Here is a 19,228-nt window from a genome sequence, read left to right as displayed (position 1 = left end):
TTGACTAGCACTTGCTTATTTACTGTGACTTTTTTACAACAGAGTATTTTTTTACCTCTCTGTGCGCTTTTGTGTGTACATGATGCATAGTGTATGATATATTATTACGCATACTGTAAACACATTGTGCATACTGTAGTCAAATGATGAACAATGTACTATGTAATATTATGCCACAAGGTGCATATTGAAGAATGCCAACCCCTGATGAAGCACACTGTTGTGCGAAACGCACCTCAGGAGGGCTGGGCATTTTCATTCCTTACTTTTGGTCAGTACTCTATGTACTTGTCTATTCCAGCTTTCACTTAGTGTCTATCTTAACATGGTCTTCATTAATGATCAACGCATTGGTGGCTTGTGCGTTAGTGGTTATCTTTATTATTGCGATTATTATTGAATACTATCAACTTATTTCCGGTATTTATATTTATCACCGTATTTAGTATATCTGCTATGTGCAGTTTGTACATTGTATTTTCTAGTGATACTACTTGTATATGCCTTCCATACATATCTATGACGCTTCATGTGGTCCCACCTCTCATTGGGTGACTTCATTTTTATCTTTTTATTCATTTTTTTTAATAAAGATAGTGACTTTTTATTTTGGTCATCTTACATGCTTCATTTATAGGTTTTGATGTATCTCTATCTCATGAAATGCAACATATATATGTTTTTGGACTACATTGCATACTGTAGCAACATGGTGCATTATGTAATAATATTACACATGGTGCATAGTATAATAATCTGGTGCATAGTGCACTTATTGATAATGAATATGTTGCATACTGTAATAAAATGGTGCAATATGTAATATTATGGTGTATGGTGTATATTGGAGTCACATGGTACTTGCATGGTGTATTATGTAATATTATGGCACATGGTGCATACTGCAATAACCTGGTGCATAGTGCACATATTGATAATGTTGCACATGGTACATTATTCAGAACTTATTACATGTTGCGTGGGACTTTATGTAATGACTGAGTAGATGTTACATTATATAGTGGATTTAATATTAACGTGTCACATGGTACATTGTTATAAGGTAGTAGATGATGCAATATATAATAATAAGTTGCATAGTGCATTTACTATTATTGTAGACCATGGTGCAATGTTGCATAGTGCATTAAATATTAATGTGGCACGTGGTACAATATGTCCTAACATGGTACATGGAGCATTAGGTAACAATGTGGGCTGCATGTCGTGTGATGTCATAAAGTAGTGGATGGTGCACTGTGCATTATGTAAGAATGTGCTGCATAGTGCATTTATTATGAATGGGGCAAAGTGACATATGTAATAATGCGGTGTATTATTTATAACATAGTACTCATGGCGTGGTCCTGCATGTAATAAAATAAAATAAGGTACATTTTTTTATAATGAAGGTTGCATGGTGCCTTATAATAATGAGGCAGTGCATTATGTAGTACGGTAGATGGTGCGTTATACATTAATGTGGTGCATATTTTGGGCCTCATTTAATAACAGCAGTTCTTGCATTATGAAGCAACGTGGTATTTGGTGCATTGCGTATTATGCATTAATGTAGGAGGTGGTGCATTGTATAATGCTTTAGTGCATGATGTCTAATGTAATAACGTAGTAGGTTGTCCACTATATGATAACGTAGGAGATGCTGCATGGTGTATTATGTGGTGGATGGTGCATCATGCGTTAACAATGAGGTTTATTACATATTAATATTATGAGGCACGATGGTTTATTATTTAACAATGTGTGATGTATAATAAATCAATCAGTTGTTTAAAACCAAAAAGTAAAAAGTCAGATACGATTCCGCTGTATGGGGTAGCAGGAGTAGTATCACCGACATGCCCACTACTCTTCATTTACTACAATGGGATAGTTATTAATTCTAAGAAATGTAATAAAAAGTTAATATGGTAAATTATAATAAAAAATAAATCAAATTGCAACAATCAAAACCATAAAAAAAAGCTAATGAATTTCACATATGGAGCTTGAAGGCTTTAATGGAGTATTTATAGTGACTACATCTCTGTCTTGGGGCTCAAAGTAAGCAAAGAAATTTGACAACAATTTTCCACATAGATGTGAACATCAAAGACTTTCAACAAAGAGACAGAAGGGGAAAAAGAAGAAGATGGCTTCATACACATAAAAGCATTTTTCTTTGCACTGTTCCTCGTCTCCTGACATTTGTAGAATAATGAGGAAGCTCTTTAGATATCCAACTTCTCACTAAAATATTTCATCTTTTTCTTTTGCTTCTATTTTTACCCATGTGATGGAGGAAAGAACAAAATGAAATCTATCGGCACTATATGCATTTTGAAAAATCTGTTCTAATCTGTAGTATATAGGGAGGCACAGTATATGAAATGAAAGAAGCCCCAATGAGAGGAGAAACAATGAGGAGTGAATGAGAATGTGGATGGGACGGGTCGTCTTTTGTGTTGCCATCACAAAGGGAGGATGGGGAGACGTTAGTCAAGGTTCACACCCATTTGACTTTAACGTTAAAATACAATTCAGCGCTTGAATTCATAATCATGGCTACTGTATGGTCCAGAGAACATTTGACAGATGACAATACATTATGCAAAGTAAGTACTCCCCACCCACTAGGTAAACAGCACATAAAGATACATCTCTAACAAGATAGTTCTAACAGAAATGATGGAAGCCAAGACAGGTCCTTCATTATTCTTCTATATGCAAGTGAGTGACGCCACAGCAGAATATATCATTTAGCCAAATATAATACAAACGACTTGCATAATACAGAATACATTACAGGGTGTAACAAAAGAAAAGGCAGCATATGTTGGACAGACCAGTAGTCCAAGGGTTACTGAACTGTTGGCCTTTCTGTTAACAAAGGCCACTCCACCATATGCTGGCCAGCAGAGTATGAAGAGGAAACTTCTGCCTCCTCACAACGCATATTTAAAGAAGGAGACAGATGCCTTACACATGAGACAGTAATAGTGGTTTTAGGAATCTTAATAAAGAAAGATTTTGGTTATAAAATATTTAAAGATGGAGCGATCTCTATGTAGTACCTTCATACCTTACTTTTCTATGTTCAATATTATTGTCCATCTGAAGTAGCACCTTCAAACCTTACTCTTCTATGTTCAATATTATTGCCCATCTGGTGTAGCACCTTCAAACCTTACTCTTTTATGTTCAATATTATTGCCCATCTGAAGTAGCACCTTCAAACCTTACTCTTCTATGTTCAATATTATTGCCCATCTGGTTAGCACCTTCAAACCTTACTCTTCTATGTTCAATATTATTGCCCATCTGGAGTAGCACCTTCATACCTTACTCTTCTATGTTCAATATTATTGCCCATCTGGAGTAGCACCTTCAAACCTTACTCTTTTATGCTCAATATTATTGCCCATCTGGAGTAGCGCCTTCAAATATTACTCTTTTTTGTTCAAAATTATTGTCCATCTGAAGTAGCACCTTCAAACCTTACTCTTCTAAGCTTAATATTATTGCCCATCTGGTGTAGCACCTTCAAACCTTACTCTTCTATGTTCAATATTATTGCCTATCTGGTTAGCACCTTCAAACCTTACTCTTCTATGTTCAATATTATTGCCCATCTGGAGTAACACCTTCAAATATTACTCTTTTTTGTTCAATATTATTGCCCATCTGGAGTAGCACCTTCAAACCTTACTCTTCTATGGTCAATATTATTGCCCATCTGGAGTAGCACCTTCATACCTTACTCTTTTATGCTCAATATTATTGAGCATCTGGAGTGAGTAGCACCTTCAAACCATACTCATCTATGTTCAATATTATTGCCCATCTGGAGTAGCGCCTTCAAATCTTACTCTTCTATGTTCAATATTATTGCCCATCTGGAGTAGCACCTTCACACCTTACTCTTTTATGCTCAATATTATTGCCCATCTGGAGTAGGACCTTCAAACCTTACTCTTCAATGCTAAATATTATTACTCATCTGGAGTAGCACCTTCAAATCTTACTCTTCTATGGTCAATATTATTGAGCATCTGGAGTAGCACCTTCAAATCTTACTCTTCTATGTTCAATATTATTGCCCATCTGGAGTAGCACCTTCAAATCTTATTCTTCTATGCTCAATATTATTGCCCATATGGAGTAGCACCTTCAAACCTTACTCTTCTACGTTCAATATTATTACCCATCTGGAGTAGCACATTCATACCTCATTCTTCTATGCTCAATGTTATTACCCATCTGATTTAGCACCTTCAAACCTTACTCTTCTGCGTTCAACATTAATACCCATCTGATTTAGCATTTTCAAACCTTACTCTTCTATGTTCAATATTATTACCCATCTGGAGTAGCACCTTCATACCTTACTCTTCTATGTTCAATATTATTGCCCATCTGGTGTAGCACCTTCAAACCTTACTCTTCTATGTTCAATATTATTGTCCATCTGGAGTAGCACCTTCATAACTTACTCTTCTAAGCTCAATATTATTGCCCATCTGGAGTAGCACCTTCAAACCTTACTCTTCTACGTTCAATATTATTACCCATCGGGAGTAGCACCTTCAAACCTTACTCTTCTATGCTCAATATTATTACCCATCGGGAGTAGCACCTTCATACCTTACTCTTCTATGCTCAATATTATTGCCCATCTGGAGTAGCACCTTCATACCTTACTCTTCTACATTCAATATTATTACCCATCTGGAGTAGCACCTTCATACCTTACTCTTCTACATTCAATATTATTACCCATCTGGAGTAGCACCTTCATACCTTACTCTTCTATGCTCAATATTATTACCCATCGGATTTAGCACCTTCAAACCTTACTCTTCTATGCTCAATATTATTACCCATCGGATTTAGCACCTTCAAACCTTTCTCTTCTATGCTGAATATTATTACCCATCTGGAGTAGCACCTTCATACCTAACTCTTCTACGTTCAATATTATTACCCATCGGGAGTAGCACCTTCAAACCTTACTCTTCTATGCTCAATATTATTACCCATCGGGAGTAGCACCTTCATACCTTACTCTTCTATGCTCAATATTATTGCCCATCTGGAGTAGCACCTTCATACCTTACTCTTCTACATTCAATATTATTACCCATCTGGAGTAGCACCTTCATACCTTACTCTTCTACATTCAATATTATTACCCATCTGGAGTAGCACCTTCATACCTTACTCTTCTATGCTCAATATTTTTACCCATCGGATTTAGCACCTTCAAACCTTACTCTTCTATGCTCAATATTATTACCCATCGGATTTAGCACCTTCAAACCTTTCTCTTCTATGCTGAATATTATTACCCATCTGGAGTAGCACCTTCATACCTTACTCTTCTACGTTCAATATTATTACCCATCTGGAGTAGCACTTTCATACCTTACTCTTCTATGCTCAATATTATTGCCCATCTGAAGTAGCAACGTCAAATCTTACTCTTCTATGTTCAATATTATTACCCATCTGGTGTAGCACCTTCAAACCTTACTCTTCTATGCTCAATATAATTACCCATCTGGAGTAGCACCTTCATACCTTACACTTCTATGTTCAATATTATTGCCCATCTGGAGTAGAACCTTCAAACCTTACTCTTCTATGCTCAATATTATTACCCATCTGGAGTAGCACCTTCAAACCTTACTCTTCTATGCTGAATATTATTACCCATCTGGAGTAGTACCTTCATACCTTACTCTTCTATGCTCAATATTATTACCCATCTGGAGTAGCACCTTCAAACCTTACTCTTCTATGCCGAATATTATTGCCCATCTGGAGTAGCACCTTCATACCTTACTCTTCTATGCTCAATATTATTACCCATCGGATTTAGCACCTTCAAACCTTACTCTTCTATGCTCAATATTATTGCCCATCTGGTGTAGCACCTTCAAACCTTACTCTTCTATGCTCAATATAATTACCCATCTGGAGTAGCACCTTCATACCTTACTCTTCTATGCTCAATATTATTGCCCATCTGGAGTAGCACCTTCAAACCTTACTCTTCTATGCTCAATATTATTGCCCATCTGGGATGGGACAAAGTAGAAGGTTGTCAAAAATGACTAATCATGTTTTACTTTAATGATGTTTATGTTTCACTTCATGACTGTATGTGTCCAAATGATTGAAAAAAAAACACTTTTCATCATCTTAACATTCAAAAAAGTCAAGCAACCGATTTTAGACACCTCGTTAATAATTTAATCTAAAGATATATTTTTTTTTAAATTTATTCAATTAAATAAAATATATACACCCAATAACTTTGTATAGAATTCCAAGAGAAGCAATAATTTGACGACAGTGGTCAATATTAATGGAAACCATATTAAGGGAGTGATTATTAATAACCTGGGCTGTAGCCACATTGACAGTGCATGGGTGCATGGTATTCACTGTCAGAATGCATTGTGGGGATATGGCAGCAGAACAAAGGGTTTGAAGAAAGGACCTGGAAGCTTTCTTAAAAAAAAATAATTCAGTGGTAATAGGATTAACAGATGCAGCCTTCTTTTGCAATTTGAGCAATAGCATTTTTCTAACGTTATGCTTTGATTTGTCAGATGTTACACAATCGGTAAAACCTCCTACATGGGGTGTCTATTTTTTTTCTCAGCCAGTTATGAGTTTTTAACCCATATCCAACCTTGGATGGGAATAAACTGATGGAAGAGCAGCAGGGGCTTACAGAGGTGGCAAGTCAGGTGAGAAAATGTGCGTCCCACGTAGCCAATGTTGCATCACTAAGCGGTGCTGATCACCCAGGCAAGTTACACAGGCATTTTTCTAATCACCTTTAATGGGCGCAGTGACAAGTACCATGTGTGCCGCTCCGAGCTGGTGTTTACCAGACCCTCCCAGAGCGTGTTTATAGCGTCCTAAAATACCATAACAATAGGGAGAATAAAAGCTGGTGATGGAATAAAACTAATCACGTCTGCTAATAAAAATGGTAATTAAAACGCAACATGCTTCCTGGGTTTGTTTACTAGAGAACATTATTCCATGAAGAAAAGTGGTGATAAATTATCCAATTTAGATTTTAATATTAAGTACCCTATAGAAAAAAAAAAATAAAGCAAAAAATTAATGTACTGATTTTGTGATTTACAATCCGCTAATCAGAAATGTGTTCCTTCCGTCAGTGTAGTTACCCTTCTAAAGTTTAACAAAAAAATCCACTTCATTTTGAGAATTCTATTCTATTAGATCATTAATTCTTCATCTATATGCATTTATCTTAATTGTTGTTTTTTTTTTTAAATAAAAATGTATTTTTAATGTTTTCAGGATTATATAACACTTTCTGTCGCCACTACCATCAATTCAGTCCAATTTATGTAGTATGTACTTTCCAGATTATTAAGCACACCATTACTCATTATAAAATCAATATTGATTTAACCAATATGCCCACAAGAGATATATCTAAAAGGTCACATACAAAAACTCAGATATTTTTTTCTGATTCCAGTATAATTATGTATATTATTAATTGGAGCTGTCACAGGGAGTTTTGAGTTGTATTATTATTATTATTTTTTTTTTATTATTTTTCAATAAAATTTACAACTCGCTTTACGAAGAAGGGATGGTGATTTTGGTAAAGCTTGGATGAAAAAAAAAATAACCCTACAGTATAAATATTTCATTTATGATGGACTGTACCTTAGAACTTATCAGAATAAAATATGGACAGTTTAACAAATTGTGGGTGTTGTGGTCATGAGCCTATACATTTGGATGAAAAATATAATTCAAACATCTGACTTCTATAATTTACTGTACTGTACATAAATAAATAAATAATCATTATGATACAATGAGATGTTAGAGTGAAAAAATATATAAATCAGATATATATATACACATACAAATATATACATATATGTATATATATATATACAGTATATATATATACACATATATGTATATATTATATATATATTTGTGTTTGTATGTACCATATATATATATATATATATATATATACACACACATGTACACATATACACATGTTTATATAGGCGTTATATATATATATTCTAAGTATATATATATATATATATACACACATATATATTTAAATACACATGTGTATATATACATATTATATATATGTTATATTTATATATATATATATATATATATATATATATATATATATATATATATATATATATACACACACACAACACCCACCAAAGAATAAAAATACATCTAGGACAAAATACAAAAAATAATTGATAATACTTTTGAATGCCTCGGATAAGAACTTAATCATTTTCCATTAGTACATATAGTAGAATAATTACCTATTCTAGAATCGCCCCCAATAAATAATATATTTCCAATAAAATGGTCAATGTACTTCATGCATAGCTTTAATTCAATTTGTGAAATAATGGAAAAGGTAATTATCATCTCTAGATTTCTTCAAAGGAGGCTTCCACATTAACCCTTGTCATCTTGAATGCAATATATACATCAATGACACCAAACCGCCTGATTTACTAGATATTCACTTTAAAAAAGTATTATTCCCCCTGAAGCGGTAAAACATATTTGAAAAGTTTAGAGATACTAACCAATAAGCCGGAATTTGTAAAATCCTAATTTCTATAAAACGTAGACTGTATTCCACTTCCCAATAAGTGACATATATAAGTTGAGTGACTGTAGAAATAATTTCCGTAATAGTAATGTAATCATTTTACCTGGTAAGTGCTGGTGGCATCTGTATTGCTGTCAGTGCCCAAGGCAGAGAGCTTCTCCTTGAGTTTGTGGTGGGACTGGTGACGCAGGCAATAGATGACCCCAGAACCAGAAAGAACCCCGATAATACAGGCAATAGAGATCAGAGTCAGGATAATAAACTTAGTTGAATCTTCTTCTTCCAAACGATGAGGCAAAAGCTTGAGTTTGCTTTTCTGTGGGAAAGGAGAAGACAACAGAAAAAGTCACAAACTGAAAAATAGTAAAAACAGAATAGTAATTCTCCAAAACATAAAGTAATAATAGGTAACCACAGAGTAATGATCACATTGTTTAGAAAGCTCAGTATGGAGAGTTAAGAAATACAAGGAATCATTACGAGTCATATAAGCTTTGGACTTATCACAGAGTCCTAGATCTGGGAGGAAAACATGAAGTAAACTTGTACCTGATGAGAGGATGCATTGAGCGGTAACACCAATCCATGGGTTAGAGTAGAGCACACATCAACGCATAATCCCTGGACTGCACTCTTCTTGCATCCATGCGGAAAGTTGTCCAATAATTCCCCCTCATTAGCTTCATTATAAAGGTGTATTAGCAACAATTAAAAACCCAACAGGAAAAAAAATGTGAAAAGCCTGGGCAGGCAGATTGCTGCAGGGCGCTGTGGGCACCCTTCCCTGCTCACAATTAGCAGAGAAATGAATTGGGGAGCAGTGCTGCCTGCTACAAGATGAGGACAATTAGCAAACTCTTTCCAGCACCTCATTTCGCGTGCTAACAAAATGGATTTTTCCCCATGAATGCCTGCCTGGCCTATTCATTATCTCTTGTCTATTAGTAATTTTCTGCTCCGTATTCAGCTAGCCAGCTCTTAATGTCCTCCTGTCTTGCAGTGTACACAGTGCCTCTTATGTTAGGCCCGGTCCATTTTTATCTTGGCACCATAAAGGACACCGAAGCAATTATCGCCAGTCTTGACTGTAAAAGCTTGTCATTAATTAGCCGCTTGCCTTCAGTGCAGTGGATTAGCTATTGCATAGGCTGAGTTAATGGAAATGGACATTCAATAAGACTCCCAAGCTCTTCTCGCCTGGTTTCAGAGGAGGAGGATTGTTAGGTTTGGCAGCCCCAGGAGGTGGATAGAAAAAGAGAAGGAAGGAGGAGGGGAGCGATTGAAAACCCCTCTAAGCTGAGCAGAATGGATCTGAGATGCATGTGTGGCTGAGAATACAGCTCATTGTCAGAAGCTCGAACAAGTCTTCGAAAGCCCCACCCTGTGGTTCGATCCTCCCATCTACCCCCTATGCAAAGCTACAGCCATGGGTGTGTACCCCTAAAACACAGCCAGCCCTTTAGTATGATACAACATTTTAACAAGTCATAGAAAATACGGGGATCCCTTTGGCACAAAACGTGTTCCACCCCTTCCTCACTATTGTCTACCGAAAACTCATGCCATATCAGATGTAAAAAAAAGTCTTCACCTCGAACAAATATTTAAAGGGTTAACTGAGAATGTAAGATACCGTGTGAGGCTTCTGCCAAAGCAAACGTCACTGTGAGCAACCACATGAAGGCAGCGCCAAGGAGATAACTTTTCCAGGCTCCAGGCACATCGCTTACAACGCTTCGAATGCCACTCGACGGTGAGCTCCCATATTCACAAAGATTTATATCAGATTTTATAGTCTACAAGATAATTATTGGCTACATTACATCGATTTATACCGGCATATCTGACCTGTTCACTGCAGCATAACCGGGACTGGGAGTATTACGATACATAACAGGAAGACGGAAGATTCAAACCTCCAGACAATCAAGAGACTCCACCATACTCGACATAAAGAGCAGAGATTGACACGAGCTTAGAAGACAAACACAACCATATGCCATCCAACCTTGCAAAGATTTCCTTTTCTTTTAATTGCCTTGGCCAGTGTCTGCCCACAGTAACAGATCTAGTCACTGCTTACATTGCGAGAGCTGACACAACCACACAGTCATACACACCAACAATAGTAACCCTACGTGATATATGCTTCCTTGGATTTACTCCATAAATCTCGACTTGTCTGAATTACACTTTTTTTTTCTTTCTGGTTAAAAATGTGCACACCTACACATCGCTGTCCACCATCTCCTCTCTCTGCCAAGCGGAATCATTGAAGTGTTACACATCTACCCGGGGATCTATTCATACTCTCAATCAGGGGGCGTGGGTGCATTGTGGTTATATTGGGAATAAAAGAGAATAATTGGCAATTCTTAAAGAAAAAGAAAAAAAAAGAGTGGAATTGCATTCTGATATAACCCGTTCAGTGCTGTAAATACTATATTCTTTGAGGCTAAACCAGTTTCCAAGACATTTTAGACTTAAAAAGCGGCAATAGGGTATAAAAAAAAAACCATTTGACGAAAATTATGCACATTTTGGAAATGTTTTGCAAAATATCAAATTCAAATTTACCTTTTTGAATAATTGGATAATAATTATATTCTATGTGCAATATACCGTACATCCTAACAAACAAAACACTTCCTAAAATGTGGTTTAGGTTGACTCGGATTGATACCAATTCAATACTGAATTTTGGACCCTGGAAAATCAGAAATTCAAACTTTAAAAAATATGAAAAACAACAACGTAAAAAAAAAACTCCACTCAGGCACATAGAGTATTGGACTTGAGTTGCAATTTTTTTGTTTACATTTTTTTTAACTAATTTAGACAGTTGTTTGTTGACAGATTGGAGAGAAAAAAGTTGAGTTGGTGGAAAATGATTCACAGGTTCCAGTCTATCAGCCACGTCAGTAATCTGTGGTCACTGGCCGGGAGCCTTAAGAAACGCCTCCTACCTCCCGGCATCTGTGACTCGTCTCTTGATTTGTCGCCATGGCGCAATGGATCATATATACGTCACACCGCAACACTGATATTGTGCCAGGTTGATTAATCAAAAGAAGAGCCGGGAATGCCATCAGGTATGAGGGAGATCTCAGGGCTCCCGTCCAGCGGCCATAAATTAATGAGTAGTCAATGGGCCGGATTCTACTTATCGAATAGATGACCATCAACAAGATACAAACATATACAATCACATCCTTTGTAATCAAACCAGATACAATCGTAATCACTAAGATGATCCAAACTGAACATTTTGACCAACATCATGCATTTGCTTTCCAGGAGTCAAAACAAACTTGACAGCAAGTAATAATATTAAGGGTGGTAATAATAATAATAATAATAATAATAATAATAATAATGTTATACTTCTTAAGCACACTAACTCAGTACAAAAATATCTGAAAAGACATGGCTGCCTCAATGTCAAATGGTCAGTAAATACAACACCTATCCAGCACAGTCCATTATTTCGCCACAGAAGCCCAATGTGGCTTAGGCGCGGCACAAGGCTATTCAGTAACATTGCACATCCTGAATAATAACGCTTTACTTCTTAAGCAAATGAACTTAGTACAAAAATATCTGAAAAGACATGGCTGCCTTAATGCTTTATGGTCAATAAATACAACACTAATCTGGCATTGTCCGGTATTTCGCCACACAAGCCCAATGTGACTTAGGTGTTGAAACGGGCTATTCAGTAACATTGCACATCCTGAACCTGAAAGTTCACATGAAGAATGCTCATGTTTTAAAGCCAAAAATTGATAGGTGTGGCGCGCTACGCTCTTTGCGTAGGCAAATATTCATAAACTTTGAGAGACGCTGTGCTGCACAAGTAGTATAGGCACAGAGGTGCGATATTGAGTGTTGTCAAAGTGGTGGGTGCTACATCAGTGCACAGAAAAAAATGAATATTAAAATATTTCTATACGCCTGCTAATTTTCTCATTTGACACTATACAGATGTAGCAGCCACCAACACGGTGGCCGGCATGGTACATTAATAGCATTTCGAAGCCAATCTACGATTTTCACCTACCGCAGCCATCAGGTTGACGGCTATTACATCGCTATATACATTTATGTAACATTGCAGATACATCAGCTATTTTATCTTAACTTGCTGAGTTATTGTAGTTCACACACAATTTTTCATCAAACTCATCTATTAGGTAAAATAAAAATTAAAACATCCCCGAGATAGTAGAGAGAACACATTAGAGACCTCCAAACAACAAAGAATATATATATACCGTATATACATATCCACTGACTTTAGGAATCAAGCCTCTATAGAGTTTTCTAACTCAACAGAACCTTTGCCCCAGCAAACAGAAGTCAGAGTTCACTTATTGTCAGTCTCGCGAGTTCTGCTGGGAGGGAACAAAACGCTGGGGTGAAGGGTCACAATCAGCATTTAAACAGACAAGATTTTAGGGTTTTTTTATAAGAATTTTTTTAAACTTTTAATAGAGCCCAAGACCATGCATGACAGGTCCAGTGATGCATGGGCCAGTGATCCTACGCACATCTCCTGTAACCGTTACCTTGCTGGAGAGCACTCACTTGCTGTAACTTTCCATCCATTGTTTCTTCTCTCTTTGGCTGCACATTTCCAGTAAGAACTGACGCTCTGTTACCACTTTATCCATATATTGATATTCCACCTATTTATATACTTTTCCTACACTTTTACATAGGATATTATATATTTATAATGAATACGGTCAGACTTCCAACCAAGTTTGGTTTGTCTATAGGGCTGAATCTATTTTTTTTCTGACATCACCGCACTCCTAATAGGTTTTAGAAGGACCACCTGCTGTTTCATATAATCTCCTTTTCCGTGTTCTCTATCTGGAAACGAAATACAATGACTAGAAAGACGAGTTCTATGTGATGTATGATCATGTAACAGTATGATTGCTCAAACAGAAAAAAACACATACGAGCCCGCTGTGCCAAACTCACGCTGATGGGGATCATGCCGGAACTTGTTGTGAAGCAACAGTTGACGAGTCACAACCTGTCTAATAGCTATAGCCATATTGTCATATATTTATTTCATTTTAATTTTTTTTTTACGGTACAATGTTGCCCAGTACCCGAAATAAATGACCTGATAACATCCAACAACAAAATCCACTCCATGACTCATGTTATATACAGTCAAACCGCCTCTGGGAAGACCACCCTCCATATATTATGCATATTGGCCCTTTTTGCAATCGGACCACAGTGGTTTTACTGCAGATCTACTAAATATACATCATATATCAAAAGGATGCATCTTTATGAATATTGAATACAGAGGTCATATATCTACTCCTATGCATATGAAGCATGGTATGTAGATTTATAGGGGCAGATATTTTCTATTTATCAGAATGTTTGAGGGGGAAAGTGAGGTATCTAATAATATTAATAGCCATCTACAGTAATCACCCATCTATTTATACATCTATCTAGTCAATGTCTATCTATCTACAAAATCTATCATCTAATATCTATCTATTCAATGTCTATCTCATTTCTATGCCTTACTAATTCATATTTATGAATCTATGTATTCACTTTACCCACAGATTATTCCATTTAATAACTTTATTTCAATCTACCTATTTATCTCTTCAATTTCTATATTTTATAAAATATCTATCTATGTCTATATCTATCTATCTACCTATTTATCTATCTATATCTATCTATCTATCTACCTATTTATTTATCTATCTATGTCTATATCTATCTATCTATCTATCTAATAAAGAAGAAGATGGAGGCAGCACACCAATGGCGACGTTTCGGTTCTAGCTGAGAACCTTTTTCAAGCCTTTTTCTATTTTGTCTGTCCATCTATCTATTTATACATCCCAAAAAATGGTGAAAAGCCCCCAACGTATCACAAACATTTCTTGTATACAAATCCAAAAAATGGGGGCAGCACTCCAAACTCAGGTGGTGAGAAAACGTATTTCAATCAGCAGATACAACATTTCGGCTCAAAATAGCAGAGCGTTTCTCAAGCATTTATATTCTATCTACCTAATATCTACCTATCTAGAAGGAAAAAATGTGAAGCAGCACTCCAATAGTTACCCAAAGGTTATGGTGGACTTTATTTGGCCCACATGGTGTGGCGATGTTTCGTCTCACATGAGCCTCTCTCAAGGCTTGAGCCGAAACCTTGCCACGCCATGTGGGCCAAACAGAGTCCACCATAACCTTTGGGTAACTATTGGAGTGCTGCTTCACATTTTTTGCTTCTATATGTTTGGCAAATATACGGATAATTTGCTGGGGAGGCCTGTGAACCTACTGATTTAATGGTGCGCTGTTCCAATTTTTCTAAGAATATCTATCCCATATCTATCTAATATCTATCTATCTATCTATCTATCTATCTATCTATCCCATATCTATCTATCTATCTATCTATCCTATATATATCTATCTATCTATCTATCTATCTATCTATCTATCTATCTATCCCATATCTATCTATCCCATATCTATCTATCTATCTATCTATCTATCTATCTATCTATCCCATATCTATCTATCTATCTATCTATCTATCCCATATCTATCTATCTATCTATCTATCTATCTATCTATCTATCTATCTATCTATCTATCCTATATCTATCTATCTATCCTATATCTATCCTATATCTATCTATCTATCTATCTATCCCATATCTATCTATCTATCTATCTATCTATCTATCTATCTATCTATCTATCTATCCCATATCTGTCATCCACCTTCCTGCCTTTTGAGGTTTTGCCATTCACAGACATTCACCATCTCATGTGTTGCCTGTGCTGTTAATGTTGTGATAACTATGAGGCACAGATCATCTTTTTCTCTGAATCCCTCCTGTCAGTTCAGTGACTTCCTCCATTCTCCATGTTGTTGGAGTAAAACGTGGATCGTGCAATCAGGACTGTGCTGGGGAGAAGTCTGGGTTAATTAGAGGCGTCCTGTCAGGAATCAACTCAAATTGTGAGAGGGCTGTTTAAATATTAATGAACATGACATTTACAGTCAGATGTTTTCTCAAAGTAGAAGACTTCTACTCAGTGCTGGGTCAGCTCCTTATAGAGCTCAGCGCTGTGTCGTCTGCAGCATCTTCTGTCTACAGCAATATATTCAATGGACTATATTGATAACTGTGGCATACCCCATGGACATCAGCAGGAAAGACCACACGTTGTGTTTATCAGAAGGAAAAAGACCTAAAAATGGATTCTTTTATGTTCCTCAGTTATCTATATCATCTATCTATCTATCCATCCATTAATCCATCCATCCATTCATCCCATATCTATCTATCTATCTATCTATCTATCTATCCCATATCTATCTATCTATCCCATATCTATCTATCTATCTATCTTCTATCTATCTATCTATCCCATATCTATCTATCTATCTATCTATCTATCTATCTATCTATCTATCTATCCCATATCTATCTATCTATCTATCTATCCCATATCTATCTATCTATCTATCTATCTATCTATCTATCTATCTATCTATCTATCTATCTATCTATCCCATATCTATCTATCTATCTATCTATCTATCTATCTATCCCATATCTATCTATCTATCTATCTATCTATCTATCTATCTATCTATCTATCTATCTATCCCATATCTATCTATCTATCTATCTATCTATCTATCTATCCCATATCTATCTATCTATCTATCTATCTATCTATCTATCTATCTATCTATCTATCTAATATCTATCTATCTATCCCATATCTATCTATCTATCTATCTATCTATCTATCTAATATCTATCAATCTATCTATCTATCTATCTAATATCTATCAATCAATCTATCTATTATCTATCTATCTATCTAATATCTATCAATCAATCTATCTATCTAATATCTATCTATCTATCTATCTATCTATCTATCTATCTATCTATCTATCTATCTATCTATCTATCTGTCCTCGTACACTGTAGCTGCTCCATTTCAGGGTACTAAATGCACTACATGAGCCATGAAGTAGATTAATCAGGTGCTACAGGTTAAAATAAAGAATTCTCTTAAATGTTAAAAATTTTCATGCGGAGTTAACTTTGTGAAAAAAAATAATGAAAATAGTGTATATAAATATCAAGTTGACTTTTGGACTCCATCAGTCCAGGCTAAGCCCCTTCCTCTGTTTAGCGCTTCATTACAAGGCTTGCCCCATGTATTAATGACATCATGTCTAATAAATGTCCCCCAGCATTACCCATATGGCAGATAGCAGGTGAGGTGTCAGAGTCCTGCTCTGGGGCTTAGTATTCTGCCTCCCTATTAGCAGAAGGAGCAGGAGGAAGGGTGAGGCTGTGTACCCCGGGTGTGAAGATCCTTTGTGCTGAGGGAGGCATTGTTCCTCTGTGCAGAACAAATTGTACTTGCAAATCCAGTATTCACAGGCCCCCTCCAAACTGGGGATTTCAAGGATTGGGAGAGGGGGGATACTGGTGTGGTTTGAAAAATGCTCAACTCTTTGGAGATATATATATATATATAATCATAAAACCATTGAATGCTATGAATACTATGCAAAGGGCAATTGACATATGCTGGTTTATAATTTATAGTGACGTTTTAGAAATACCTAATTATACAGTGTACATACAGATAAACACACACAGCTATATACATGTACACTACACATATATACATATACTGAACTATTTTTGCTTGGCCTCTGAGTGGTTGGACACATACTATGAGATAGATGATATCTATGAGTGGCCGGTCAGATATGATAGTATATATATATATATATATATATATATATATATATATATATATATATATATATATATATATATATATATATATATATATATATATATTTATTAATTTATTAGCACAATATATATATATATATTAGTATATCATATATATGTATATATATACTGTATGTATATAGTGCATATATATGATATACTATTCTATATCTACTGTATATATAGTGTAAATAAATATATATACTATAATATCTGACCAGCCACTCATGGTATATAATCTATATCATATCATAGCACCTGACCAGCCCCTCACAGGCCGAGTTTATATATAGTAGAACATCTGTTTCTAATCAATTCATCAATCCATTTTTTACACCTTCTTGCGCAGAAAGATTTAACAACCATTTTCCAGAGTGACCTATAGATGATTCCTCACTTCAGAAGCCTTTGGAAATCCCATGGATTACCAATCCCAATCCCAGCTGTATAATCCAGTGGAGCACGCTATGCAGATGAGTTTGCTTTTGCTGCTCTCTATATGTCATCCATTACATTTAGGTCTATACTTTACATGTGCTGATATCCAATATCCACTGGTTGCAGGCAGCACCATAGCTTATTGTATCTAAGCGCCACATATAGAGTCATATTTTTCCATAACTGTGATCTCTTACATAACCCGAATTTACCCCCTAGACGTCATCGGTGCAGTCTTTTCAGATTCAGATAAAAATATGAGTAGATATTTTACTTAAAAGGATATAAATGTGCAATATATACAAATACAAAGAAAATAATTAAGAAAACATTTTCTAAACTCAAAATCGTTATTTTATATAATCTACAGGTTCATAGCTATTATTTTTTTTATTTTTATGTGGGAACAATTTTTTTTCAAATATTCTAACATATTATCTGCCATGATATTAAACTATATTAATATATTGCATTAATAATATCATCTCAACTATGGAAAATATTACTGTATGTTATATAGAATTTTAAAAAAATGTGTTAAAAAAAATTTCTATATTAATGTCTAGTAAATTAAGCACAGGCCTAGAAAACGAATGAATTTACCTATATCGTTTCTAGAAATAATAATTTCAATATTTATTACATTATGTTCGGCAGAATAAAAATACAGAAATGATAAGAAATTAATTTTAACACTTTAAAAAAAAAATTATTAAATGATTTCCAGAAATATTTAGACTCCTCGATATCACAGTTATGACTCCTTAAAGGAGCGTAAGGCAAGATCAGAGGCAAAACCTGAACACACTGAAATCTGAGCCCAAATAAGAAAGCATACAATATTAATGAGTATTTTAATTAAAACTCTTTAATGCAGACTTTAGACTTCCAGAGTATATTACGGAGCGTAAAGACCCCCAAAACTCCCCATCCCCCATCCTATCCCACTACCGCTGGATTAACCCCATAGTGGACTAGACCCTCTTAAAGGGAATTTGTCCTAAAAAAAATAATGACAATTTTAACTATTTTTAAAAAGATATTTGATTTTTTGATACAAAGGATATATATAAAAAAGCACAGTTCTAGTATATAAATAGTTGTGAATGAAATGTAACATTTCAAATAAGTAGCCGCCTACGTCCTGAAATTTTCTCCCCCCAAAAATGAAAAATGTAATAGTTCAGGGCATAAAGAAGAAAAAATATAGCTCAGTTACCAGAGTTGATGCAGAATTATGGAAGTCGTAAAACTTGTGTTATTTACCTGATCCCACTGA

General features: G+C 35.4%; 1 protein-coding gene across 1 annotated transcript in view; it reads right to left on the bottom strand.

The window, feature by feature from the left end:
• The window catches only part of PTPRN2 (protein tyrosine phosphatase receptor type N2), a 1,178,570-nt gene that overhangs the window by 190,541 nt on the left and 968,801 nt on the right, over nt 1-19,228 (bottom strand). The window contains exon 13 of the mRNA XM_069729718.1: nt 8,772-8,984. Within this exon, the coding sequence (XP_069585819.1) occupies nt 8,772-8,984 (213 nt within the window). The remainder of the gene's footprint in view (nt 1-8,771; nt 8,985-19,228) is intronic.

Source organism: Ranitomeya imitator, chromosome 6, assembly GCF_032444005.1.
Source record: "Ranitomeya imitator isolate aRanImi1 chromosome 6, aRanImi1.pri, whole genome shotgun sequence".
Classification (NCBI taxonomy): Eukaryota; Metazoa; Chordata; class Amphibia; order Anura; family Dendrobatidae; genus Ranitomeya; species Ranitomeya imitator.
The sequence above is the reverse complement of the archived record's forward strand: the minus strand, read 5'-3'. Positions and strand labels throughout refer to the sequence as shown.